Genomic DNA, 27,977 nt, shown 5'->3' with positions numbered 1-27,977 from the left:
TTTAAGACTCTTGTGATCAAGGGCTATGCAAATAAACTTGACTGCAGGAGACTTCTACTGCCTTCACGGCTCTTCTTACCAATAATGTTCTATTTGCGGTAGACAATTCGAGGTTTTAGGGAAAATTATGCTGTTAGGACCATCAAGGTAGTTTTGAACATTGGAATTTTAACCGGCGGCACGGTGGATCAGCTTATAAAGGGTTGGTCTCACAGTTCTGAGGTCCAGGGTTCAATCCCAGACCCGCCTATGTGGAGTTTGCATGTTCTCCCCGTGCCTGCATGGGTTTTCCGCGGGCACTCCGGTTTCCTCCCACATCCTAAAAACATGCAACATTAATTGGACACTCTAAATTGCCCCGAGGTGTGACTGTGAGTGCCCTGCGATTGGCTGGGAACCAGTTCAGGGTGTACCCTACCTCCTGCCCATTGACTGGTGGGATAGGCTTCAGCACTCCCCGCGACCCTCGTGAGGATAAGTGGCAAAGAAAATGGATGGAATTTTAGCCGTCAAGAGTAATTGGTAGATCTTGTTAACTATTGTCAGCCATTCTGGATTCCCTGAGTAACATAAGAAATGAGTCTGTCTAATTTGAAGGCATAATTTGACCACATTTTCAATAGAAGATTCCACACAAAAACATTTCCCCCAAAGTTTTTTTTTTCTCCCCAAAAACTCACTTCCTCCCAATCCCATCATCTGATTTTTCAAAACTGTTGCTGCCTTGTACTCGAGTTGAAGTTCCCATTTTGTCAGACTGTCGTTTTGACCGTGGTACGGACTGTCATGTATGGCAATAACAGTATGGTAGAAATTGACTATTTATTCTAACTGTAAAAACCTACAAGCAGTAATGTATTTCTTTAAAAGTACTATTAAAACTCAATTGGGAATACTAAATCTAATGCTAAATTAATCAAAGTTTACTGGAGAGAGTAGCCCACCCAGACAAAGTTAGCTCCCTTGTTATCTGATTGGAAAGGACTGCATCAGTTTGTTCCTTAGCCTTTTGTTTCCCTGGACTTCTCGTGTCATGAGCACACATTGCTGCTTCAATGTCATGTGGAAGGAGAAGCAAGGAAAGACAGATATACTAACCCTAACAAACCCTAACCCTGACAATAAACAACAAAAAAAACATTAAACCTCTGCCCATTTTGGGTCAGTTTGAGAAGTTTGATCATGTGATGTAAATTCTCATGATCAATAATTTGATAGTCAACTTGTACCTGTACTTGTACTTTATCATTGTCAGTCATACACTGTTTATTATTTCTACAAAGATCACATTACGTGGCATAGTCCTTTATCCTTGAATGAAATCTTTTTTCTTATTTTTGCACAAGGTTTTGTCCCTGGGTGGAGTTAGCAGTACTTTACACTTCATTACACTCCCCTTATTCAGCTATATCCTATTCTTACCACTAATTTGCCACATGTGCGCTAATACTTTGCCTTCCAAACACGCACACACAAAACTTCTGTTGAGATGTTCAGTGCCATCAGATGTCCCATGCTAGCCTTTTATAGACATGTTGAGATTGCACAGATCGCCTGTGCGATAGATGATGACCCAGCAAACACATATCACATATAGCGTGAGATGCAAACACACACAAAATTCCAAACTCACAAGCTTCCTGGCACCATCACACACGCACACACCTCAGTACCTTTTACACACATAAACACACACACAGGAATTGGAGTCAGTCATAGACGGTGCTGCTGCTGAAGCAGCGACGTTGGTTCCCACGCGCCAGACTGCTGGGGAAGTGAAAACAAGAGCAACAGGAACCGCCACACCACGCAAGGGAGGGGTCAGACCTATGGTGGGGTTAGCAAGAGGAAAAGGGGAGGGAGGGGTGAGAAGTGAGAACAGAGATGATGACTGAGGGGAAAAGCAAAAGGGAACCAGTGAAAGTGAATAAAAATCAAGAGATTAAGCGAGACTAAAATTGCAGCTGTTAATTGTGACAACGGACTCCATGCCCCTGTGACCCTAACCACAATAAGCGGTCCTGAAAATGGATAGCTGGAAATTGTGACAAAGATTGTGTAGAGGCTATAAGAGTGTTATGCGGGAATGTCACTTAAGGAAAAGGAGGACGGATGAGAATTAGGCAACTTGGCTGTGTCTGACAACCAGGAAGAATGTGAAAGGTTTCAACATGTTTCAAGCTTCTTGGCATAGCCCTAGGTATATGAGAGCACATGTGAATTGGCCAACACTTACTCCTTTTTTTTCCCAAACCACCACAAGTATGCTTATGTGACCGTAATTTCAATGTCTCAGCGCAGCTTTGCAAAGAATTCAGGGATTTTGCCATTTGGAAACCACAGTATTGTTTCGAAGAGCCAGATAAATCTCTCCATGTGAGGCACAATCTTGAGAATGAACAGCAGATACAGAATTGACCTTCTGACACACATTACTTCAATGGAACCTAACTTCACAAGCACATTTAAACTAGTAAAATGTGTGGTTTATTTACAAATATTTATGTTGGGTATTCAATTGTCATAATGTGAGCTGTTATTGTACATCATATCAGCCAGAAGGAAATATATATTTTTTAAAATGTATTTTTGAAAGAAGGTCCATTCTCTCTCAAGTGTGTTAAGAGATGAAAAAGAACATTAGAAGAAAAGAAAAAAGATATTACAGTACTTGGATTTAGCTGCCAGGAGTTACTTTTTGTCCAGGAGATTCAGATTTTAGTATGCTTCTAAATACAAATATGCTATTTATGCACAGGAAACTATTGTACTAGGAAAAATATAATTATATTATATTTTTATTCAGAAGCTACATTGTTTGGGAACACGAGGCAAGTCAATAACCAAGACATTTGATTCAGTCGCGTGCATGTCATAAGTGTAGATTAATTTTCAGTGTTTCTTTTTGTAATGACTAATAAAACAGATGAAACACTTTATTCTTAACTATCCATAACTAAAGTGCTCACAACTACAATATCGAAAAAAGGCAAAATACGTATAAACAGAGCTGGTTGGGGAAGTTGTGTCATGTAACGCGTTGGGTGTTTTTCGCACATAAACCACTTGTGTATCCGAACAAATTTAAGACAAAGTATGGGATACACATGATGATTTCATGTGAGCCAGTCTGATTGCATGTTGATGCTCAAGGCATTGTGAAATATGTTTATATCTATAAATTCATCAGTGCTGAAAATTGCATATTAGATTTGACCAAGTGCAAAAACATTTGTGGAACCTTTATATTATACAGGGTTACATTTACCGGTTTTCCAACGGTAGTTTCCCACTGCCCCTGCCCTCAGGAGATGGCAAGGAGCAACGACAAGAAAAGGGAGGTAGAGACAGTTAAAAAGGGGAGGGGGAGGGCATTCCATAGGGACGCCAAAGCATTCTGAGGGAAACCATCCCAAATATTTCCCACTGTGTGTGGTGAGTGCTACATGTCTCCCATTACAGACTCAAATCGGGCTTAAAAGACTAAAGGAAAGTATGTGCACACACACAAGGGTGGTATTTTTGTCCATGTGACATAATGTATATCACAGCTTGATGTTGTTGTTAAGATGGATCGCCTTCAATAGTCTTTTTTTGTGTATGTCGATGGCAACCTGCTGTGTCCGTGTGTCTGACTGGAGCCAAACCAGCATGAGATCCCACTGTGTAAACTTGATTGGACCACTAATATGTACTGTAACTTTCAGTTTGCTGTTAGGGCACTGTCATGTTAACTGGAACACAAGATGACCTACTCAATAATTGATCTACCTGAATGAATATAACGCTGATAGTACCTTTTCTACTCAGAAAACCAGTGTCCTGATATCTTAATATAGAGGTACCAAATTTGGTTAAAACGCAAAGCATTTTTCAATATAAATTCTGAGAAATATATCAGAATTCATGGATAGAATAATTTTTACAGATGGTAAATTGTTTCAATTACAACTGCAGAGCACTTTTCATTTTTCTTTATTTCTCTAAATATTTACTGAAATCACAACTTTAGTACCAGTTTAGTATAAGTTACATTTAGGCTACGACTAGAGTTGGGAATCGAGAACTGATTGGAACCAGGACAAACTTTCTGGTTCCTTCCTACTGTCAAGTAATTGTCAGACGTCAGGTGATTCTCTGAGCTAGCACAGCTGCCACTAATAAAATAAAATAAAATAAAACAAAATAAACTTTAAAAAAATAAAATCCCGAAATATGTAATAATTCCAAATATTGGTGCTGATAATCGGGCCTGATAATAATCAATCGATCTCTACTTCAAACCAACATAAGAGCTGATAGCAGCAATAAAAAAAACGCTTAACACTGAGCTAAAACTTCACATCACATCTCAATGACTTGGGACAAAATTCCCAAAATCTCACAGTGTCAGAAACATTAACCTTGTGCAACGAAAGGAATGAATGTTTTATAGCATTTGGTACCATCCATTATGAAAAAAAATCTCATCAGGTCTTGTGAAGTAACTTTTCCAGCCAAAATGCTGAGTTCCGGTGCATACCCTCCAAAACAAAATCTTAAAAAAGTAAGTAAAGTTAAAACTTCCATATAAACCATTTGACATAATGAAACAGTTGAACACGGATTTTAACAATGATCTACTTAATTTTTAACACAAATATGAATTAATGAATATTAAGTCAATTGGGTTAGTTCTGCAAACAGTGCCTTTTAGTTCATAGGGTTGATATTAATATTTGTTACAAAGAACCCCAAGTCATATGTTCCTTTTAGTCTATGCTGCGAGCTGCTAAGAAAACCGATGTTTATAAATTAGACAGCCTTTATTTAAACCATCCAAACTTTTGTGACCCAGCCCCGGAAAAGAATTAGAATCAAGGATCGTTTGGAATAAAGAATCGTTTGGAATCGGAATTGAAATAAGGAACCGAATTGCTCAAATCCAAACAATGCCTACTCATTTCTGACTCACAAGCTAATTGACGTACAAATTTGTGGTGGATTGGCACCGAAGAAACAGAACTCTATAATAGTCTGAAAGTCTGATCCCTAACCAACCTCTCTTGGATGTGTTTAGTGTTTCAGAATCTTTCTTCAACTATCAGAGAATTATTTCTCTTTTGAGCTGCTGTCTTGTCTTCCGCTTCATTGATGCGAACTGATGTGGAAGCCTATCTGTTCAAAACTCATTGTACAAAGTCAGACCATCTTTTGCTCAACATTCAGCCTACTCTTCCCTGAGATTACCTTCATTTCTCCATGTCTGACCTCATCTCACCATCTCCGCCTGGCCTCTGTCTCACTTCTCCACTCCCACCCTCAGCTTGACTCTCCGTTTCAGTTTAGCCAAGGCGAGGAATCCGGTGCAGCCGGCAGCTGGAATGTCCTGTTTGTCTTGCTCTGTTTGTGAATATGTATGCATGTGTATGTGTGTGCGTGCGTGTGTGTGAAGTTGGTGAGGCTGGTGGCGGGTTTTGATGTGTTCCATTGTCTGAGAGCCAAGCTGCTTCCTGTCACCGAGCCTGAGAGAATCATAGAGGGTCTAGGGAGGGCGAGAGAGCGACAAGGAAGCAAGTGTCCATGATAATGACAAGGTGAGCTGGAGGTTGGGATGCGAGTGGGAACATAAAAGGGGGGATTACCACTGGTAGATGATGGGATCACAGTAAAAAGAGAGATGAGGCAGGATGGTGATGGAAGAGAGAAAAGGGAGGAGGGAGGAGAGAGCCTCTATGGGGTTTTTCCCCTAAGCACCAATACAAGGAAGTAATGTGTAATTTCCCTTGTTTTCCACACACATTTACCAGTACATACAAAAGTCTGTTTTACTCACGGAGTCACTATTACACCACAGTTACTGCACAGAGAAAGTGATAGAACCTCTGCCAAGATAGGTAGGATGGCAAAGCGGATCAATGTTCAATTTGCATGAATAAACAATGTATTTTCATGCTGCCATCCAATGTTCCTTAGTAGTAAGCTTTATCAATAGTACATATTTGGATATTCAATTAGCTTCTTGGCAGCAATCTATTCAGGTTCAGTGATCTTTGTTCGGGCAGCACAATCTTTGCTTTGTCTAGTGTGAAAATTTCAGAAGTTAGCTTTCAGCTATTTTTTTTCTACCAAACAGTACATCTTAATTGCCCTTTGTTTCCAATAGCCTGTCATTTGGGTTCACTTTGGTCCAATTGTGGAGGGAGGAGCTAGACACTAGTACTTTGATAGCTGATCAAGAATTTTCCGCAGTTATTTGTGTGGAAGATAAATGTGATAGAAAGTAAACACTTAGTAGTTACAACTATTAAAAAAAAAAATCAGTGGCTTATGAACCAAAGGTTGCATTGAAAGATATTTGCATTTTACATGCACTTTGAGTGCACTACACTTTGCCATGTCTCTATTATTTTCCTTGGTTAATTAATCAGTTAAACAGTTTTGCTCCTGTGGTCTGATGTACAGGAAATGTTTCTCACGTTGATTACAGTGCGCAGCTATTACCATCCTGCCTCCACAAACCACAAAGACACAAGTCATTTACCTGGCAAACTTACAGAACGGTGGCACTTGGTGGAAACAAAGCTTTGACTAACAGTTGAAAATACTTAGTGGGTTCCCACAAAACATAGTAGTGGCACTTGGGTAAAGGTAAAACCCATTACAGTTTGGTACAGATCTGGATAAACATTGATTAAGAAACATTTTCACTGTTTGCTGTTAGAGTCCAGCAGCGCTGCAGGTCCAAGTGGGGTCAATGGCCCACCAGGTCCAGCAGATGATCCTTCAATGTGAAAAAGTCAACACCTGCAAATGTGATTAAGATATTTCAGCCTATGTGGAGGTCTGTGGTTGTGCCATTCTTGATGAGTCTTTGTGTGTGGGTGGTCTTGCGACAACACATGTAGGTGGTCAGGTTTGAAGAATGATTGTGATAAATGACAAGGTAAAGAATGCAGGGGAAGATGATAAATTAAAAACAATATTTGAGGAAAAAGAATTCAAAGGGGAGAAAATAACTTAAATGCCATTTGCGTGTGTGTTGTGAACTCTATATATGTTTCCCTGAGAAAAAAAAATCGTGGTGGTGCATTAATCATCCAATATGTGCTTTTGTGCATGTCTGTGTTGGTGCATGGAAGCTTCTGGCTGGTGGAGAGGTTTCGACAGGGCAGAGCAGTGCATTCCTGATGGGCGGTGATGTCATGAGAACTAGCTGTGTGCTCGCAGACAGACAGCCCTGTTTATGTTCCCCTCCTGAGGAGAAACCACACTGCATGTGAGTGTGTGCGCATGTGCATGATTGTGTGTGTGCAAGTCTCTGTCCAATTGCACGGTTGGCTCATGGGGGAGGCGGGGAAGCCGAGAGGCACTCGAGAGGGTCTACTTTCCCCCACAGCTTGAGGAGAAGAAACCACTTACTGATGTCTTCCCTCGAATGTCCTCACAGAAAGAGGAAGTTTCTCATGTTTTCCAGAGCACAGTAGCTGCATGGTCTGACTGCTGCTGTGAGTGATTGCCCTTCTAGTCTCCTAAGGGAGGGATTTTTCTGTGCTGCATAATAACAAAGCTGGGGTTAAGTAATGCCAACAATACCACACAAAAAATAGACCATTACTGTGTTTATAAAACAATAATCTAGGAAAAGTAAAAATAAAAGTTTTTTTCTTTTCATTAAAAAAAAGGCTAACATACAAATGATAATCTAAATTTGTGCCCAGCCTGCAAAAATTAATGGGCAGCATTATTCTGCTTAATACAACACCGGCAACAAAGCCCGTGTTCTGAACATCTAGAGAAAGGGTCTCCCATCCCATCAGACTTTATGGATTTTATTATTTTCCAAAGGACAATGACTAGGATCATAATGACATATGCAGGCATTTCGTTGTTTTGCAAACTCAACTCTTAAAAAGTTGCCTGCGATCTCAAAAAGTTCTATCAGTAAAACTTAACTGAAAAACCTGTTGAGAGGATGAGTCATAGCAGTCGTGTATTTCCCTCGTCAGATATTACTGCTATGTCTGTGGTCATGGTTTAATGGTTTCCCTTGCGATAGTGAAATGTGATCTTGGGTCTTTGCAGCTTAGTGAAGCATAGAGCATTCTCCCACACTCAAGTGGCAGTGCCCCATAGCAAAGCTCTTTCACAGCTCATTCTGCTGCACACAGTTTGCATGATGAGGAACTCTTCCCGCCCTTCCCAGCAGGGAACTTGGTCATTTAGCTTTATTATTATCTTGACTCTGTAGCACACTGGCTTGCATTTATGCCTTGGCGTGTCTCATCTATGTGTAGTCATGTGTTTTATTTCATATGTTCATCATTTGACTTGACAAAATGTTGTCAGAAACCCATTTTTTTTCTCGTTGTTTGTTGTGTTGATGTGATTTCTAGGGGAGAGTACCTTGATTATAGGTTCACATTTAAGAGTTTGAGGAATGCATCAATTAGGTGTATGCAAACCAAACAACTTTACAAGTTGGCCCAGAGCCATTAAGCTATAGTGATGGGTTCCAAACTGCTTATTTTCCTGTTATTCATTCATTTGTTTTTTCATTTTGTTTATAGTGTCTTTCCATGTTTATCTTCCTTCAACTTCATTATGTCTGTCAGCAGTGTTAGATGAAAAATATGATTAGCCATTCTAGTCAATTTGCATTTTGAATAGCATGTTGTAGAGGTCATAAAAAGGTTTAGGTAAGAGTCTCGAAAATATTCTTTTTTTGATATTAGTCACATGGGAGCAATCTGAAAAAACAATAATCCCAGGGGTTCAGACATGCTTACAAACAATACTATCTTAATACAGTATATATTTTTTCTCTCTTGCTAAAACTCTTACTGCTTGTATATATGGATGACCTGTTTGTTCGCATCTCGGTTTCAATTTTTTCAACAAGGCATTAAACCAGCCAGAAAATCATTTACTGTCTTGAATGAAGAATATAATTTTTCATGACAGCATTCTCAAAATATACCAATGTGCGATACAAGACAGTAACGTGCCATTAAGCTTTTAATTTTCTCCTTCCATGATTTGTCCTCAGGTTTTTGCTAATTTTGTGTAATGGTTCATTTATTTAATGCTTAATTTTGGTTAATAGGTCTGTTTGCATTATCTTTTGAATTATGATTGCTGGTATATCCTTTTATTGATGATAGTTTGTAACTTGGACTTTAGAAGAATCGCTTCAGTTTTCGGGCTTCCTCTTGTGTACAGGTCACTTATGTTTAACTAGAAATATGATGGACCAACGTGAAAATAGTGATGATAGGTGAGGAAAGTTCTCAAAATGTAAATTTGGTGTCAGTTTGAGAAGGTTTAAAAGGATGTTTGCGTGGAATTCATGGGCACGCATTTCGTAGTTTCCTTGTCGTTTCCTCTGTTACACAGTCGGATTAAAGTGAATGCGCTTGGTGGGAATAGCCACAGGCAGATACCCCTCACCCCCAGGGATTTGAGAGGTAGAAATCTAGGGAGGTCAGGCTTGCTTGGCCTGGGAAAGGCCCAGACAAGCACAAGAGGGTGTGGGGCTTTGTGAGATACAGTAGATGGAGAGGATAAGATGCCGATTAAATAAAGAAGCGATGTAGAGATAGAAATGAATTCAATGAAACGGAACTCACGGGAAAAGATGTTATTGCATTCCAATGACCTCAATTCAATTTTGGGTAGTGTGATATCCTTGAGGTTCATAAAACATAAAGGTCATAAATTAAATCCAAACAGAAAACAATGGAGATTTTATGCATGCATAGTACAGAAACAAATGTAGATTATACATAAACGGAGATATTTGCTAATGTAATTTGTTGGACTTGTATGTTAGAACAGATATACTATACTGTAAATGGAATGGAAAGTTTGATCTGCAGGACTATGATCCACATTTCCATCTTTTCCCATTTCCTCCTCCTGCCTTTTCAGGCGAAGAAAACCTAATGTCTATGTTTCTCATAGGAACTTAATTCCAGTATTTTATCTTGCGTCATCAGAGTGTGTTTGCATGTGACTATTTTTGTGTACGCTCTCTGGAGACTAGTAGCATTTGCCTATGGACCAAACACAAATAAACACCAATATGGCTTGATGTCCACAAAAAGATATTGCTGTTAGGACATCAATTTCGCATTGCCTCTGCCAACAATTCCAGTCATGTCTACTCTCAACTTAGCTCAGCTTTCAGACTTTCCTCAAGTTCGCCCGTGTGGTTTTTGGGCAATGTGGTTGCGGGTGTTACTGGGTGTGTGTTTCTATTGCATTAATGTGTTTTTCGACTGGGGGTGTTTGAGGTCAAGGGTGTCAAGCTGCTACTATCTTGTTAACTGTAAGAAATGTGTGTGAGAGCCCGAAACTGCAGCATGTCCCACCACCGCTGAGTTGAGGATTAATGCTGAAACTCAAGCCACTCAGTGTCACCTTCTGTTGCCAGTGGACACCAGAGGTGAATGAAGTGTCTGAGTACCTGTCTGTCTGGATGATCCCATGAACTTGTTACATGCAGCTTCTTTGGATCCGGGGAAGCATTTCTCTCTTTCGTACTTTCTTTCCCTCCATTTTCCTGCTGTCTATTTTGGTCAACTGGTGGTCCGTTCCCACAGTGCTGCTGTTCCCATGGTTATCGCCGCGGAGATAGCGAGTGGGGGGGTTGGGGCGGCGGCACTGGGCTTGATGGAGAGCGGTGGAGACAGCGTTGCTCTGTTCCAAGGGATCGGGGGGTCTTCTGTGAGGGTGAATGGAGGGTAAGGGGTTTTCTGTGTTTGTGTGTGTGTGTGAGCGTGTGTGATGTGTAGCTCCCATGAACATCACAGGTGGCCCACAGGGATTCAGGATCCTGCTGATACAATGTTTAATTGAATTACCAGTTGGCGATGTGCTTTTCAGTCCCATACATGAAATTAGCATTAATCATATTAGCTATGGATGACACAGACTGTCATATAATTACACAGATTACTGTAATGTAATGTAACAATGAAACATTCGTTCCAAATGTTAGCTCGTTCTTTTTTTTTCCCCTTTCGGTTTTTAAATTTTTCCTTTGCTTTAGTTCACAGGAGCCTACTTTCATTGAAAATGTTGTTGGAGTCCTGTTGAAATAATACTGAAATTTACGCTTATGAAGGGCAATGTTAATTTAACTGACTCGTTTTATACATCTGTTTCATGAGCAAGAAAAACATAATATTTTAATGACTATTCAAGTTGATGACATTTGAGGACACTAAAGTAAAACACTGACAGTTTCACATATGGAATTTGCGTCCTTATACTCAAGTCTCTAATTCTTCATCTTACTTCCAGACTTAAACTCACAGTACGTTTCGGGCAGAATCCTTACTGCTCCAATACCATTATTTTTCAGGAAATCAAAATAAAACAACATATTTTTGGAGTTAATTAATAATTTACTGGACAAGCTGTTTTCAATACCATATTTTCCGCAGTATAAGGCGCACTGCATTATAAGGCACACCTTCAATGAATGGCTTATCTTAAAGCTTTTTTCATATATAAGGCATAGAATAGATCCTACAGTAAAGGCTGGGGTTACGTTATGCATCCATTAGATGGAGCTGCACTAAAGGCTCAATATTGATCCATATATAAGGCGCACCGGATTATAAGGCACACTGTCGGCTTTTGAGAAAATTAAAGGCTTTTAGGTGCACCTTATATTGTGGAAAATACGGTACTTTAAACTTTACATGCACACACGTGCACACAAAATTTACACCTCATCCTCCATGGCCACTGGGCACCCATTGTTGCCTGGTCATCCCGGAAAGGGTATCCCTCCATCTGATCCCTTCTCAAGGTTTCTTCCATTTTCCAAAATAGGTTATGTACTAGTTATTCCTTGCTCTGAGGTGGGATTTAGACCAGGGAATGTCATCTCTCTCTCTTTTATGATGAAGGACTAAATAAATAAACCTGAGTTGATGGTAATGGCAAATATGGGTGGTTTTTTTTCTTTTTTCATAAATTAAATCACCAGTTTTACCAATATGATGGGAATACAAAATTGAGCTGTTCATCAGTTTTTATAGTCAGTGACTAACATGACTTAAATCAATCTTATTGACGTTCAAATTAATTTCTTCCAAGTTCTTTATCATTGGTTTATTTGCAGTCACTTTACATATCACTGTTAAGACAATACAGGTCAATTTTGAGAAAGTTTGGGTCTTGAGCTGAAATACTTTAGGAATCCCAGAAAAAAACACAACAGTTTTCTTGGCTGCTTGTTGGACTTAAAAACGAAGGTGAGGTGACAAAAGTGGCACAGGAAGTTGAGAGTAAGGGTAGTTGCTTGAAGCTGCTTCGGCAGAAAGCACTAGTGAAAGGATGGGAGCAAGCCCACATGGGGAGGAAGAGGAGGGGTGTGGGGCTCCGAAAGAGGGTTAGATTCAGTTCCCACACTTCTAATTACTGTGTCACTGGAGACTGAAAGGGGACTGCCTCTGACCCTAGGGAATTCACTGGGGCCGGTTGCGGAGAGGAGAAGCATCGGAGGGAAGGAAGCAAGGGTAGAATTAAAGTGTGTGTGTGACAGAAGAACTTTCTCCATCATCCCCTCTCTTGGTTTTACGTCCCTGCATTCACACTTGAGGTGATTTATTTCGTTGCAAGCCCAACGGTCTCTGATTTTACCCACATAGCCCAAACTCTCACCTCCTACCCAGTTCTCCTTAACCCTTCTTTCACTCCTCCAGCACATTTCTCTCTTCCCCGGCAGTCTTTTCATCTTCGTGTAGCCTAACGCCACCCTTCTTCACCCCATATATTCCCTTTTAAATCTCCACTCTGCTTGCCGCCTAATACCGTGTCCCTCTCCTGTGCGTCTTGTTGACATGGGCAAGGCTCCCAGAGACACTTTGATGTGAGTTTCTTACATGCACACACAAACCCATTGATGTCTTATCCGGCATCATTATTCCCACTTAACCCCGACCCTGGTCCCTCTTATTTTTCTTTATCTCGCCTTTCCATTGGGAGTGTATCTTTGCTTTCTAACTGATAACATGTTTAATGTCAACTAGACCCGTGATTCCCAACTAGTGTGCCGTGGCACATTAGTGTGCCGTGGGAATTAATGAAATTTATTATTAAAATATTATTTATTTACAACAAATAATGCATCTTCATTCATATATCTAAGGCTGTGGTATATAAAGACAGACAATAAATAAATCCTCTTCTATTAGATGGCAGAAAGTGTATAATTAACTTGTGTATCCACTTTGGGACATTTTTGTTTGTTCTGTCATGACATTTTTCAACTGTAAGATATGTGACTTGGCTCAGTAAAGGTTGGGAATCACTGAACTAGACATATGGTGTTTGAGGGAGTCAGATGTTCAAAACAACACCTATTCATTTTGTACCCCTTGTGCTTGAGTCCAGGAATTTTTAATTAACCTCCTAAAGCCTAGAATATACAGTAAAAGACTATAAAAACTGAGTAGTTTATGGTCGAAAATAAAAAAACTATAATAACTAAATTGTAATCTGCAGAAATACAGGAAAAAGACAGTACACACAACCTGCAAGTTCAATATTTTTCTAATGACAGTCTAACATTTGTCAACTTTTAATTTAATAACTAAAGAACCAGTCCTGATTATTGACCACAACCCATGGACTGTAATTTTACACATTATTCTTAATGGACTGTGAAGGAAAAGAAAGCACTACAAAAGGAACATTGACATATTGGCTTATTAATGTTTTGTAATAATATAGCTAATAACCCAAGTTGTAAGCCAGGTCTACCAAACAATAGTTTGTCACATTTTCAAGTCCAAAGTTGGGGTTTCAAACTTAAAAAATATGAATGTGTTGTTACAAAATCGACATATACACTGTGTATAAACCTGTAATAAATTGATTATCACTTATATTTGAAAGAAATTGTATGCCTGCTTGAGAAATAAAATAGTTACAACATTTTACTCTTGGACCTTTAATGTTTTTTCTCTCTTTGGAGATGTCCTGTCTAAGGTTGTGATCTCACATGCTTTGTTTGTTTTCCTGAAAAAAAAATGGTTTGATTGGTCAGGAAGTGCAGCACATTTGGTCAAGTGTGAGCACTGTCATCTGAACATGGGTGCTCACCAAACAAATGGACCAAGACTGTCTTTAAGAAGCATTTGGTAACTTTCGGTTCAGCTCAAGTGCGAACACTGCAGGAATCATTGTTAAATGATTGACAAAATCATAGGGAGACGGTGACAAAAGAACAATAATGATTGACATGTCTGTTGGTAGCCACTTTATTCTATCATTAGGCTATGCTCAACAACGCTGTGCAATTGTGGCTTTTTGCTTTTGCAGAGCAACCTTTAGTCTGGTGATTTTTATTTTATTATTATTATTTCTAAGAGAATCAAAAATCCCCAGGCTTTGGTTTGGATCAGAGTATTACCACAGCCAGTGTGAAAAGAGCCTGAAAGGGTTTTTTTTTTTTTTTTAATAACAAAATAACCATTGTTTTTCCCAGTTGATACTTTCCACATTGGCTGCTTTTACTGTTGAATTCACACATACTGTACAAATACTGGCCAATTGCCAAAGGTTTCCAAAATGACACCTTGTCCTTTCAAAAACCGTTAGTCGTCTCGTCTTACAGGGACCTTCCATGTCCTGAAGAAATAGAGCCCAGCTCGCGGCTGCTGCTATTGTCAATATTTACACTCTTGGATGAGTCACTCTACATTACAATAACATTCCACGCATGCCTCTGCATCACGAACAGATGAAAAAAAAATATAAAAGTGAGGTGTACTACAGGGTTGCAATGATTAACGGTGAGCAAAGGAATCTGCCCGTGGCACTCCCATGACAAACCTTGTGATTGTGCGTACATGTGCGCAAGTGAACTTCACATTGATGGCTTTAGGTTGACAGTTGAGAGTGTGGGTGTTGCTTCCGTTTCAGAGCTGTTGGTGCATGTTAGGTGAAGCAGTGGATGTCTTAAAGAAATGTACTTCGACTGACTGGTCTCTCTCTCTCAGTTTCTAAGAAATTAATCACGCAACAATTGCCTGTTTAGCATTTTTGTTTGTTGCATGCCCAGCAGCAGGACGCAAAATAACATTTCTCTTCACCAAAACAGGGAGTGACATATCCTACAACGAGTTTACAGTGAGCATTTTAACCTTGTCTATTGCGAGCTAAACAATAGTTTAATTATAGCTTTTCACTGGTATTTCTTTCTGTCAGCGAAATTTAAAAAGGCATTAACAGCCATCAGCGCACCATCGACAACATTATGTTGGCATGGAAAAGACTTTACTCCACTTCTAGAACATCAATTGTTTTTCATTTTTACCCATAATGCCAAAAGTGACCTATCAATAGAGGCTAGGTGGTTGCCTAATCCAGCTTCTTATGCATTTTTATCCCTCCTCAAAACACATTGCGAGAGAACAGTATTGTCAGCAGACCTTTTCAGCGCACTGTTTTTCCTGAGCTGCTTGTCTTAGGACTGGCCTCAGCTATCTGCCGTCTGAAGAGGGAAGAAAGAGTGCTCAGAGAAGCAGAGAAAGAAGGAGGTTAGAGGTTAGAGACAACCAGAGAGAAGTGGCGACGGATATTGAAGGGAACCCTGGAAGGGGGTAGATGAAGCTCTGAACAGGACGTAGAGCAAGAGAGACAACATAGGTTCAACTAGAGAGCGAAAGAGAGTGAGCGAGAGAGGTCGGGGTTGAAGGTTGAGTGGGGAGAAAACAGAATTAACTGGCGATGCCAAGCCAAGGGAAAGCATTTGTGCTATTAGTGTGACAGGCAGACTATCTTCTCTATGATAGACTGTTATCTTCTTCAGTACCCCTTGAGCTCCAATAAAAGGGGCCTCGGGAGCAGGCGAACAAAAAGAAAACTTTTCTTGTGTTGGAAAACAGTTGAAAATGGGAAACACATTTTTTCATTTTTAAATGTCTTCAGATACAAACGATGAGGCGGACCCACAAAAACTATTAAAACCCTGTGCAATGCATGCCTGGTCAATAGTTGGCTGTCACTTCGTAGATAAAAAAAAAAAAAAAAAAAAAAAAACACTGCACAAGCATTGAGCATCTTGTCCTCCAAAAAGGCTTTTGAATACCCTTCATTGATGTTTCGATGATGTGTAAAAAAAGACTGGAAAGTTGCTGCAGTTTAGCTCAGTTGCTGTGTCATAAATATGCACTTTGTGATAAGCATTCAGTACACCATTATTACTTTGTCTGTTATTCACTTGTTCATGGCCAGACCAAACAATTAACAAGCATTCAGATTTACATTTTTAGACCAGTCTTCAAATGTTTAACTTTCGTGAAATAATTTACAAATGTAATGTCTCTTTATCAAACTAACAGTTTTACGTCTTAATGTATTAAAAAAAAAAGTGTGTCCATGTGCTTGACAGCAATGGTGACTTAAAAGTAGAATATGCAGTTTTCAAACTGCAAGCAAGATTTGAATGTTGCCTCACTTAAATCTTCGTCTAGAATATCGTGTGTCTGGCGATGCGCACGATAGCTACAATACATTGCTAGCATGGCTTATTCATGATGCAGTATCACCATATATGGTCTGATGTATTTTTTTAGACTGTAAAATCAATAAAAAATTACAAAGTGATTGACTTAATGGACGAGCTGGTGAGAATGGTGATGCGATAGACTTCCAAACCCAGCGATGCAGTCGTCCACATTGAGGACACCACTGTTATATATATATACCTCTGATTTGTCTCAAGAGCTGTCATATTGTTTCATCTTAACATTTGGTGCTGACTGGAGTTGAATAACTTGGCTTATAATAATTATTGTTAATTATAATCGGTCCTTGACCGGTGGTGCGCTTGATCAAATGATTGACAACACTGATCAGTTTGTGACCTCAAGCAGAAGCAGACTTGGATTCAGCAGCAAGTCATCGATCAAAAATACACCAGAAAATATGGTTCTGAATGGCTTAAAACATTTTTTTAAAAGTTTTGGGAGTGGTCTTGCCAAAGTCCAGTCTTAAATCCGCTTGAAACGCTTTCACGTAATCCTTAAAATAGCCGCTCATTCTCAAAATATCTCCAGTCTTGGTGAATTAAAACAATTCTAGAAGGAAGAGTTGCTCAAAATCTGTCAACGGAGATGTGAATGAGTCATTGCCAGTTATAAAAAATACTTGAGTTCTGTTCTTGATGCTGAGGGTGGCTAAACCAGTTTATTAGGTCTAGAGGGCAATTACTTTTTCTCACAGGTCTGGGTAGATCTGAATATTTTTTTTCTCCTCAATCGATAAAATCACTATCTTAAAACTAAATTAATTCATGAATTTTTTAATGTGGTATATTTACCTTAGTTTTGTGGTCTTGGGCATTAAATTGGGGGAAAATTAAGAATTTGAGGAGGGGCAAATACTTTTTCATGCCACTGTATATTTGATGAATTACCAAGATGTTAACATATGCATCATGTATTGTACGTATAGCTTGTCAGGCTTTTTGTACCACAGGCAATATGTACTACTGGGAAGTTCTGATTGACTCTTATGAAATCAGCGGGTGCTAGAGAAGGTCGTTTGTTTTTACATCCATGCAACGTATGCAACGTGTGGGTTTTCTTTGTACAAGTGAAATGAGTCAAGGGAGTGATTGCGTGATGTCAAGTCCAGACAAGTTCTGTTGTGGTCCAAGTTCAGGGTGCCGTCAGATGGTAGTTGTTAGTTATCCGAGCTGCTAATTACGTCAGACTTGGGGTTCTGAAACACTGGCCAGATCCCCTCAGGATCCTGTGGGAATGGCGACCACAATACTTTTCTCAGCTTCCCTCCAGCTTGAGTGGAGTAATGACTAACCAGGGTTTTAACAAAGAGCATTTACTGTCAGCTTTTATTCTAAATTGACTCACACCTGCATGGAAATGGCAACAAATTTAAGATCAACCTGCAAATGTGGATGGTACTCCTGTTCATGAGTGGGCCTATCTGGTATAGGTCAACAACTGATATGCAAATAGTACAGTGTGGTGAGACTATTACAGTGAGTACACAAATAATGTGTAATTGGCCTGACAGAAATGTGACAACAAACTCAAAATATAATTGGCAGCAAGTTGCAGTGGAATTGTAATCTAACTATTTAAGAAACGTTACTTGCAAGAGAGAAGAAGCCGTGGAATGTCAGCTTGTTTTAGTTTGATTTGTTAGGGAGCTCCTACCTTAGGGAAGGAGCTGGAAAAGCTAGTGACAAGGATGTGGAGGGTCTAAGAGAATTTTTTTATGCTCTTGTCTTAGTTGTGACAGCGTGCAAGTCCTCGAGGGTATATTTATTGTGTTACACCTTACACCTCAGATCGTGAAGATCAACTGGACAAAAATAATCAGCAAATTCCGATATTGCCAAACAAATTAACTTTAAACTAAACGTAGTCTGTAAAGTCAACTGCAGGACTACTGCGACGCATTTGAGGATAAGCGGCTTGGAAAACGCGTGTATGTTTGTGTGTCTGTGTGTGTGTGTATATATATTCTGCATGCCAAAAGAAATTGCTATGAAGCCAATGTCTTTGGTTTGCTCGCTGGATTCCAATAAAATGAATATATTTCTGTTTACTGCTTTTCCGACATGTTAGGTTCAAGTTTAAGTCTGGTGTTGATTATGGCCACTTCCAAACCTCAGAGCATTTATTTTCTTGGTTCAAACAACTTGAGAGCACCACTATTTTTCAGAAACACAGGCTTAAGATCCTGGCATAGTCTATTATGTTGTTGGCGCTACCTTCACACTGCAGTAAAAATCAGTCCCAGGTCTTTCTTCTTCCCCCACCCCCCCATATGTGAATTTTTCTTGGCAACGTCAACTACACAAACCACACAGAATCTGATCTTTTCCAGATCGGATATGGGTCAATTCAACATGTGTTCTTGAAGTTGCTCTTAAACTCCAAAAAGACAAGTCTGAGTTGTACAGAGATGTGACCTGATTTTAAAAAGAGGTAACAGACAACCAGTCAAGAAGATTAATTGATTCCGTTGTATAATTCCTTCTTGAGTATTTTTCTTCCTGATGTTTTGTTTTGGTCCTGAAGTCGTACAATTTAGATTTCCAACCATTATTTCCAGGAAAATATGTCTATATAAAACCATGCAAAACCCCAGAGTTTGTTGTTTATTGTGTCATATATTGTCCTAATAATCAAGAAAAAGATTTTGGTTTACCTTGTGAGACTTGCTCCTAAATTAACCTAATTTACAGTGCCGTGAAAAAAGTAGTTGCTCCCTTCTCAAATTCTTGTATTTTTGCATAATTTTCCCACGTTAAGGTTTAATATTACCAAACAAAGGTGAATATAAGACAAATGAAAGGAAAATGCTCTTTTTAAATGGTGATTGCATTTATTAAGGAGGAATAAAGTATTCAAACTATTAAAAATTTAAGAATTTGAGAAGGGGTTCAATACGTTTTCATTTCATTGGCTTCAAAATTTAGGTCACTAGGTCACTATTGCTCTGTTGAATGGAAAGACAATGAGACTTTGCTTCGTGCGTTATCTTTAAAATCGGCTTGATGAAATCTTCCAAAATTGACCACGTCAGTATCCATGGACCACTGACTGCTTTGGACTGCCACTTTGTTCCATTTTCTTTTATTCAAGCAATGTCCTTGACTTCTACTTGTCCGTTTCCTCCTCATTCAATCAGGGGGGCTTATCCCGGCGGGAACGTGACATCATTGAATTGCCTTTATGCTAACTGCTGGCTTATGTCACTTGAAAATTCCAGGCTGTGTGAATGCAAATAGAAATAAGCCCTCGAAGGCTTGTGTTTTTCTTGAGGAACCTCAACCACAGCGGGTAGTTCCTCCCAAAGGAACCCTCATGAGTTCCTAGAACACTGGTTGTAAAATACCTTACACCTCAACCCCACATGTACGCAGCGTGTGCTAACCGGTTAATTCATGTATTTAATAATAAATGGGAAAATTATTGGGGGGTTTGAAATATGAATAATGTCGGAATCACTTGAAAGCTATTAATTGTTTGTTGTAGCACCCCATAGTTTCACATTTATGCAGAGAGCATTTTGCAGCTTTTTTTTAAATATCTTTCATCTTATATTAAATCTTATAAATATGCTTCACATGATTCAGTTTATAAATCCAGAAAAAAAAACACTAGTATGAAGCTACAGCATAATTACGATATCACGCATCATTTCCATGTGGCATTAAAATACTGCTGAACAGAATGACAGAGAACAAAAAAAAACAATAGAATTCTGTCAACATGGAACAATGGAAGAAAATACTGAAACTCTAAAATGTTTTGTATATGCTTTAGACCACAGCACTCTTGGAAAGTGGAATTAAGTGTTTTTCAACTTTCACTGGACTCCAAAGTTACAATGAAAGAATGAAAAGACAGCCAATGATGGTCCATGCCTTGCTTCCCACTTGTGCCTCTTTTCTCCCAGTTCCCACGCTGCCACTTTACCTGACTCGCAACAGTTTGAATCACATCACCGGCACCCAATTGGCTGCCCAGACCACGTGACCTACATCGGCCCTAAAAAGTGGCGCCTTTTTAGATTGGTGTAGGATTTTCCCATGGGAGCTGCCTATGGAGTCAGTGCCGGGTGTGTGAGTGCGTCAGGGGGGATTCCCCTCCCTCCCCCACCTCCTCTCCAATATCCCCCTTTCACTCCCCTTTTTTCCACCACCTCCCATTCTTTGAAACACAGTATCACACTTTAGATGGCCTTTGTTGTCACAGCAAGGAGCATTCTTTCTCTGGCATGGCCACACGGAGTGTGAGAATGCCAGAGGTTCCCTGGAAAACACTGAAGGAACAAAAGGAGGAGACGACTTGTTGCAAGTGTCCAAAATTAGAAAAGTTCAATTCAAAGAAAGGTTTTATTTGAATGTTTTTCATCCTTTTGATCTTGTCATGTCTTTCATTTTGATGGTTGCAAAATGAAATGAGGTGAAGAAGCATTGTGCTAAAAACCAAAACACACCCATGCCGCGAAAGATGAGCATAGAAGTGTTAGTTTTAAATTATTAATTAGGGTTAGGCCTGTAACAGAAAGACAAAGCTAATGATTGAACTGCTTATAGTGTACGGACTCATTGTGAGTCAAGAATTGTCAGGTTACAATTTACATTTATGTTGTCGCTGTTCGATTCCAGCCCTGCAGCTCTTTTTATGCCCACCTCTGAAAACAATAAGAGGAATTTGTTTTTGCCTTTTGTGGGCTTGGAATCCAGACCACAGAGCTGATTGCTTCACTTGTCAGCTGTGCCTTGGTATGCACCTTTCATAAGATCATTTGTGTATAAAGGTATTACATTTTATGCAGCTGCAATAAGGGCATAAATGATTAGCTGGATATTGGAAAATCGAGTCGTAATGCCGCTATGTTGAAAACCACACTTCTGACACCAAAACTTTATCCGATTGCCATTTTTTCATTGTTCCTCCTGTCCACTACAGAATCCTTCATTACACTTGAAAACCTCTAAAAAGTAAGTCAACTGACACAGAATAAGGCTCATAAAGTTGTTGTTAGTTAACACAGCAATGGCATTTTGTGCGTGAAAACAGCTCTCAATTTCGAAGTTTTTAAAAATAGAAAAGATTTTCTTTTGTATTTAAATGGCGTGAAAATATAAACACACACTGCAGGAGGGATTTTGGCCCACTCCTCCATACAGATCTTCTCTAGATCAGACAGGTGGGCTGTTCCTGAGAAACACGGAGTTTCAGCTCCCTCCAAAGACTTTCTATTGAGTTTAGGTCTGGAGACTGGCTAGACCACGCCAGAACCTTGATATGCTTCTTATGGAGCCACTTCTTGGTTTTCCTGGCTGGCTCAGCTCATTGTCATGTTAAAAGACCCAGCCACGACTTATCTTCAGTGCTCTGACTGAGGGGAAAGAGGTTGTTCGCCAAAATCTCACAGTACATGGCGGCTGTCATCCTCTCCTTAATACAGTGCATTCATCCTGTCCCATGTGCAGAAAAACACCCCCAAAGCATGATGCTACCACCCCCATGCTTCACAGTAGGGATGTTGTTCTTTGGAAGGTACTCATCATTCGTGTTCCTCCAAACACTATGAGTGGAATTATGACCAAAAAGTTCCATTTTGGTCTCATCTGACCACAAAACCTTCTCTCATGACTTCTCTGTATCATCCAAATGTTCATTGGCAAACTCAATATGGGCCTTGACATGTGCTGGTTTAAAGGGGAGAACCATCCGTGCCATGCATGATTTCAAACCATGACGTCTTAGTGTATTACCAACAGTCACCTTGGAAACGGTGGTCCCAGCTCTTTTCAGGTCATTGACCAAGTCCTGTCGTGTTGTCCTGGGCTGATTCCTCACCTTTCTAAGGATCATTGAGACCCAACAAGGTGATAATTTGTATTGGGCTCGACTCCGATTGAGATTGATCGTCAAGTTTAGCTTCTTCCATTTTCTAATGATTGCTCCAACAGTGGACCTTTTTTCACCAAGCTGCTTGGCAATTTCTCCGTAGCCCTTTCCAGCCGTGTGGAGTTGTACAATTTTGTCTCTTGCATCTTTGGACAGCTATTTGGTCTTGGCCATGTTACAAGTTTGAGTCTTACTGACTGTAGACAGGTGTCTTTATGCAGCTAACGACCTCACACAGGTGCATCTGATTCAGGATAATACATGGAGTGGAGGTGGAATTTTAAAGGCGGACTAACAGGTCTTTGAGGGTCAAAATTCTTGCTGATAGACAGGTGTTCAAATACTTCTGTGCAGCTGCATCACAAATAAATCGTTAAAAAGTCATACATTGTGATTTCTGGATTTTTCTTTTTAGATGATCTCTCTCACAGTGGACATGCACCTACGATTAAAATGTCAGACCCCTCCATGATTTCTAAGTGGGAGAACTTGCAATATAGCAGGGTGTTCAAATACTTATTTTCTTCACTGGAGGTGTTAAGTATTCAGTGAAACCATGTGGAGTACTTTATAATAATAACAGTCCCCAGTAGTGTTGCTTTTGTTAATGGTACTCCTTTACCAAATTGCATGACTTAAGTAAAGTATAAGTTTGATCCCACACTTCAATGAGCGCATTCAAAAGATTGTTCTAATTATCATCCAATTTGAACCAAGAGGACACACAATGAAGAAACCTTCCCATTATAAAATGAATTGCAGTCATGAAAGATTAAAAAGTTATGGTTGACCCACCTGCATGAATGAGAATGAAAATAGCTGCTTTGCGTTCTGGTGATTTAAGAACATAGTTTGCATATTTGTTGTTTTGCCTGTTTAGACACGCAGCATATGTATCACTACAACTGTAACATAGTGTCTTTGTGCAACCGGGTGTGCAGACACCTGTGCACTTACGTAGCATTTCTTTTCTACGTTATGAAATGCATAATAAAACAAAATATATAAGCCATTTAATACAGTATATTGCTGTGGACAGCATTGTTTTTATGTGCTTTGGCAAGCCAAAACCAACCAAAAAATGTAAAAAAAAAATGAAAAAAAAAAATCATCTGGTTCCAGGGAGTAAGATGGAAGCATTGCCATCTGTATTCATTTAAACATAAACCACCCACTTTGACGATGCTCATTTTGCATTTATATTTCCATCTGATGCATGAATGCATTTAAATCATTCCACAAATCTGTTCATACCACTTTTTCGTCCACTTTCACAGGATACCTGGACTTGTCACTGTATTTTGATGAATCACTGAATGATTTCTGTGTATGTTGTGTGTGTGCCTGCCTGTGCGTGGCTTAGCCTTGGGAGTTCATTGCAGGTTCTGGCTTGTTCCGCTCTGGGAAACTTTTGAGCTGAGCAAATAGCCCTCTGTTTTTCTGGCTGCCGCCTCCCTCGTATGTGTGAGCCATGTGTGCGGCAGCTTGGATGCACTCGGTTTTGCGCGCACTGCAAGTGTTTTGTCTGTACCAGGGGATTTTTCTCCAGTGTGAGCACAGATTCATGTTTTTTTTTTTTATGTGTGTGAGTGTGAAGAAGGAATACCAAGAAGGATGAGCCTCATTCCCACGGACAAGACAGGAGCTGCCACTTCAGCTTCTTCCCACACCTCCACTGTCTCGCCACTCTCCCCATGTCTTGACCTCAGTCACCACAGAGGCAAACACAGCTCACTCAAAGCAGAGCAATCCATCCAGCTATCCAGCCATGCATTCTCTGTACTGCTCATCCTCAATTGGGTCGTGGGTGTACTGGAGCCAATCACAGCTAACTTTGGGCAAGATCGACAGTACTACAGTAATACTTATAGTGCTGAGCTATGTTGGCAGCGCAGAATTTTACCTCACAGGGAGTTCTGTGCACTCTCGAAACGGAGACATGGTTGCGTCCCTCTCCCCAACCAAAGTTAAATTATAGGAGGGTTGGCAGCTTGAAAATTCTTGAGGCAAAAAGGTTTAGCCGCCATTGTTCAAGAGCCACTCAAATACACACACACCTTTATTTCTTCCATTTTCTGTTCTTTTGTTGTTTTGTTGTTCTTTGTTCTAGTAAAGTAGCTACAGCAGCCAGTCCAATCCGCTTCTTCCTTGGCAATTTTGCTGTGTTTTTGTGATTCAATTTAAAAAAATACAGTTGAATATGTGGTGTTTCATAATGCTAAAAACAGCTTTTCAGCTGCAGCAATTTGGTTGTGTATGCGAGGGTCGATTGCCCAGTGTGCGGGTTTTGCTCGCTGTATTTTTTTTCCTGAGATTGTCCAGTTCAGTCGCGTTCAGCCGCGTTGCTCAGTACAGCGAGCCTAAGTTAAAAGCTTTGCTCTCTAGTCAGAGATGATACATTTACTTGAGTGAGAGGCATTGAACGGGGGATTCATTTACTGCCCAGCTTTTAAGTGGAATGCTGTTTGCTGGGTGGAGTTCAGGTGTATTGACAAGGTTTTTAGCACTCACATGCTGTCAGGATAGCGCACAGACGAGTGTGTGTCTGTTTGCCCAAGTGTGTGTGTGTGTGTGTGCGTGTGTGTGTGTGCATGCCCCCACAAACATCGGGGGCCGGCAAACAAGAGGTCACTAATGTCCTGATGAGGAGGTGGGGTGTCCTCTGCCATCGAGGACAGGACATCACGGATGTGTGAATGTTACTGAGGCATAAACACTTCTCAAGCACACACACACACACACACACACAGACAGATCTGAACTGCGTCTTCTTTCACACCAGAGCAGCAACGTGGGAAAACTGTCTGCTACTGGTACACTTTACCACCATAACTTGTTCGACAACTTCCTTGTATATCTCGCAAAAACTAAAATGAAAATGACCGTTAGGTGCATGTATTGAAAGCGTGATGAAAAAAGTACCACGATGCCATCAAACTTCACCACAAGCCCATTTAGCTTAATTCCATGCAAATATTAAAGCAGTTGCAGCACATTATTGTGTTATTGAAATTAAACTAATTCACTGAGTTTATATTAGTCAACAGGAATCTAACTGCTACCAACATACAGAGTATACATCATATAAGTTTTTCAATAGGTAAACATGGATGGGGTCTTGCCAAGCTTGTCTGTGAAATTCAGATTTGTAAACCACTGTAATGACAAACAAATCTCTGTAGACATTCCATCGCTTCGGAGATTGGAGATCAAAACCGCTTTTTGTGTTGAGGATAAAGTTTAGTTGGTGAATATGTTTGTCACTTCGATAATGAGGGAGAGAAATACCAACAGGTTGGAAGTCGGATGAGTTTAGGCACCTGACACGCAAACAGTATGTACAGTAAGACTCTTACACTCATGCTTGGGGCACTTGAAGATTCACCTACTCACAGATTTATATTTTTGTAAAAAAAAAAAAAAAGTGTCCTTTTGTTTTTCTTTTTGTATTTTCCTTTTCTGGAGGACCTACCCTAAAAATGCTTATTGGTGGTTTTAGTGCTAATTGTCAGAACACAATATTCTGTTGGTTACAAAAATTGGTACAGTATATGTGCTTTTTCCCAGTTTTGTATACCTCAAATTCTCCGTTACAGTGTATTCTTCTACTGCTCACATTCTTTTCTCATGACACTCTTTGTTGAAGACTGCCAAGTCCTTTATGAATAGGTCGTGCTATTTTTTTTAAATATTTTTTTCATTTTTTTTTTATTTTTTTTTTTGCAGGCTTGTAACAGTGATCAGTATGTGGCACTGCCCAGACAAGACATGATCAGGATGCTTAAACAGAAAGGTAAGTCAAGCTAGGAGAGCATTATGTTCTGTCACGTACTGTATGTATGTATGTACATAAATGGAACTCATTTTCATTTTCTTACTTTGTCGTTGCAGGATTTCTGCAGGCAACCGATACGTCACTGACACCACCAGCAGAGGAGTCAGTTGAGGATATTGAACTCCCCAGGTATGGTCTTCGGTGTTACTGGGCCTCCCTGTCAGATCTGGATCCTGTGACCCTGAGCTTTCCCGGTGGGGCACCCATACAGCTGGACACGGTACCGGTGACTCTGGTGCCTAGGGTACCACACTACTTTGTCTGTACCCGGTGTGGAAAGGTATTTTGGGAGGGCTCTCATTTTGGGCGTGTTCTCTCCATGTTTAAGGAGGTCTTGTATGTCACTGATGATGGTATAGAATAAACATTTAAGGGGTATAGTAGGAAAATCAAACATTACTGTTGAGAACTGAAATAATGTTGTCCAAAACTTGTGATGGCACCAGTTCATTTTTCATGTTGTTGGTATTTTTTTTTACCTTGTCTAAAACCTAAAAAGTCAACACATTCCTCATTATATCTCATTCAGGATTTTCTGTTAAAGCTTTAAAATACAGTGAACAAAATGTTGTTAGATGTTACTTGTCTGCTGTGAAATAATTTAAAATATAATTCTTGAAGGCACCATTCAATTAGAAATCATATTTTTTAGTCTAATCTTTTCTTAACTTTTTATTCTGTTTTGAAGAAGCTGAACAAGAATGGGTCACTTAGTGTTTTTCATGCAGGTTCTCTGAGTGTATCTTGTTGAATTGTAAATTCAGTATTTGTTAATAAATGTGTTTTTCTTCTAATTAATTGTGCATCGTTGAGAAAATCTACTTGCTACTGTTGTTTTCTAAAAGGATAAAGCTGCACAGGTGACAGCTTGGGGAGGGGGTTGGGTAATACTGAAATCCTGACCTGAATGAGTAACCCCAACAAAGTGAGAATTCCTCCACATTTTGTTTCTAACCACTTTTCCCAAATCTTTCATTGACTCTATGTGTTTCCCCTTTAAGGTTTTAGATGATCCACATGCATTTCTTCCTCGTAAAATCCAACGACCCTTAACACTTGGCAGATGTTAACTTTATTTTATAGATGGCTGTCATTTAAAAAAAGAAAACCTGTCGTGGTTTCCCAAGGTATGTTGTGCTGGGACTCATCAAAGTAAATGTTTTTTAATCCTGGATCGCTGACTGCCCTGAACCAAAAACAATACTTTTCATCCTCATGCTATCCATTCAATGTGTGGGAATGACGTTTCCTTTTGAATGTCACCTAACGCTAAATTTCTAATTGTGTAAGGGATTTGCTACCACACAGTTGAGGCTTTGTCAGTAGAATTAATGTTACGCCATGTAAAACAGTTATCTGTAATTTAGTATTTTTGGAAGAATAATGGAGGGGATCTGTTTATTAGAAATGAACCTGCTGCTCTTGTGTCAGGAAATTCAATATTTTACTTGGTCATGGTTGTGCTCGATATCTTGTTAGGTGCTACTTAAACTGTGTGTTTGAAGGAGTACTAAAATAAAGAGCGCTAAAATAAATATTTGGATTGACTAAAGACAAGGATGACCATAAAACAGGACTGGACCAAGGACTTGCCCCCCAAAAAATATGTGTCGGACTTTGGCCAAATAAGATGATTGCTTGTGGAAACCTTTTGATATTTCTAACTTTTCTGATTTTCTAAAGAATTGGACCCCAATTTTTGAAGGTGACTGGATTTAATTGAGAAATGGACCAAA

General features: G+C 39.7%; 1 protein-coding gene across 5 annotated transcripts in view; it reads left to right on the top strand.

Annotated features, from left to right (window-relative positions):
- The window catches only part of exd3 (exonuclease 3'-5' domain containing 3), a 46,514-nt gene extending 19,449 nt beyond the window's left edge, over positions 1–27,065 (top strand). For 4 of the 5 annotated variants that reach the window (XM_061802271.1, XM_061802273.1, XM_061802270.1 and 1 more), the window contains exons 20-21: positions 26,133–26,199; positions 26,298–27,065. In XM_061802271.1, the coding sequence (XP_061658255.1) occupies positions 26,133–26,199; positions 26,298–26,605 (375 nt within the window). In that variant the 3' untranslated portion in view covers positions 26,606–27,065. Of the gene's footprint in view, positions 1–7,121; positions 7,259–26,132; positions 26,200–26,297 lie in introns of all 5 variants that reach the window. The other variant, XM_061802275.1, reaches the window with a different exon arrangement.
- The last annotated feature ends 912 nt before the right edge of the window (positions 27,066–27,977 follow it).

This window comes from Syngnathoides biaculeatus, chromosome 17 (genome assembly GCF_019802595.1).
Source record: "Syngnathoides biaculeatus isolate LvHL_M chromosome 17, ASM1980259v1, whole genome shotgun sequence".
NCBI lineage: Eukaryota > Metazoa > Chordata > Actinopteri > Syngnathiformes > Syngnathidae > Syngnathoides > Syngnathoides biaculeatus.
This window is presented reverse-complemented; position numbering and strand designations above follow the sequence as displayed.